The 1,149-nt window shown below is 33.8% G+C and overlaps 1 protein-coding gene across 1 annotated transcript in view; it reads left to right on the top strand.

Moving 5' to 3' along the window:
- Positions 1-475: 475 nt before the first annotated feature.
- LOC106877389 (sodium- and chloride-dependent glycine transporter 2) overlaps positions 476-1,149 on the top strand; it is a 32,225-nt gene continuing 31,551 nt past the window's right edge. The window contains exon 1 of the mRNA XM_052975133.1: positions 476-650. Within this exon, the coding sequence (XP_052831093.1) occupies positions 536-650 (115 nt within the window). The 5' untranslated portion in view covers positions 476-535. The remainder of the gene's footprint in view (positions 651-1,149) is intronic.

Consider the following 1,149-nt stretch of genomic DNA (forward strand, 5'->3'; position numbering starts at 1 on the left):
TCTCTTCTGGCTTTACGTTCTGAATTCAAATGCTGCCAAGGTCGACCTTGCCTTTCATCCTTTCGGGATCGATAAAATGCGTAGCAGTTGAGTACTGGTGTCGAAGTAATTGACTTACCCCCTCTCCCCAAATTACTGACCTTCTGCCAAAATTTAAAACCAATGTTATCGGGTGAAAAAAAAGAAAGATATTTTCATGCTGTCACGTACGTCACAGATTTGGATCCTCTTCAAAATATTCAATTAATATTCCAAGTAAAAAATGTTTCGCTTAATATTTGCCCGGGGAGCCGTGCTTTACTGTGAAGAACTAATTAATACAATCCTTGTAAGTGTTCCAGATATAGTACAGCTTAAATATTTCATAATCTGTGATTGTGATAGTCACGTACGTCACGCGAGAAGGGATTTTTTAAATATTTTCTCTCTTATTTATCTTTTTTTTTGTTTTTGTTTTTGTTTTTGCTTGTTTCAGTCAAAACCCAAGATAACTACAAATGTTGAAGAAGCGAATATCCCTAAAGACACTGATGCAATGTCACGAGGCAGTTGGGACAGTAAAATAGAATTTATCCTCGCCTGTATTGGCTATTCTGTTGGATTAGGCAATGTGTGGCGTTTCCCGTACTTAGTTTTCAAGAATGGAGGTGGTAAGTAAACGGTGGTAATAGTTTGCATAATTAAAATATATAACAAATTATGCAAATTATTATACTACTGACCAAAACTTTTTGCAACTACATATGTAAATAAAAACAAATCATTATCGCTGATGAGGTTCAATAATACCGAAACATGACTGCGACCCTCACTATGATTACTAATAGAGATCTGATTTACCCCTAAGCGAATAAATTGATATTTTTTATCTATGAAATTAATTATTTCACTGAAATCATCTCTCCTTTCCTTTAAGAATTTAAAAATTACAGGCGCAGGAGTGTTTTCTCTTTCACCTCTCTTCCTCTCCATTTGTATAAAAGCCCAAAAGCTTCCTGTAAAATTTATTTTAAAAGCTCCTCCTGAATGGATGAAAGCGCTAAAAATAAAAAATTATCCAGAATTCTGGCTGCCTCCTTTCTCTTAATATACAATATCTGTACATCACTTCAAACATTCTATGCATATATATATATATATATATATATA

This window comes from Octopus bimaculoides, chromosome 20 (genome assembly GCF_001194135.2).
Source record: "Octopus bimaculoides isolate UCB-OBI-ISO-001 chromosome 20, ASM119413v2, whole genome shotgun sequence".
NCBI lineage: Eukaryota > Metazoa > Mollusca > Cephalopoda > Octopoda > Octopodidae > Octopus > Octopus bimaculoides.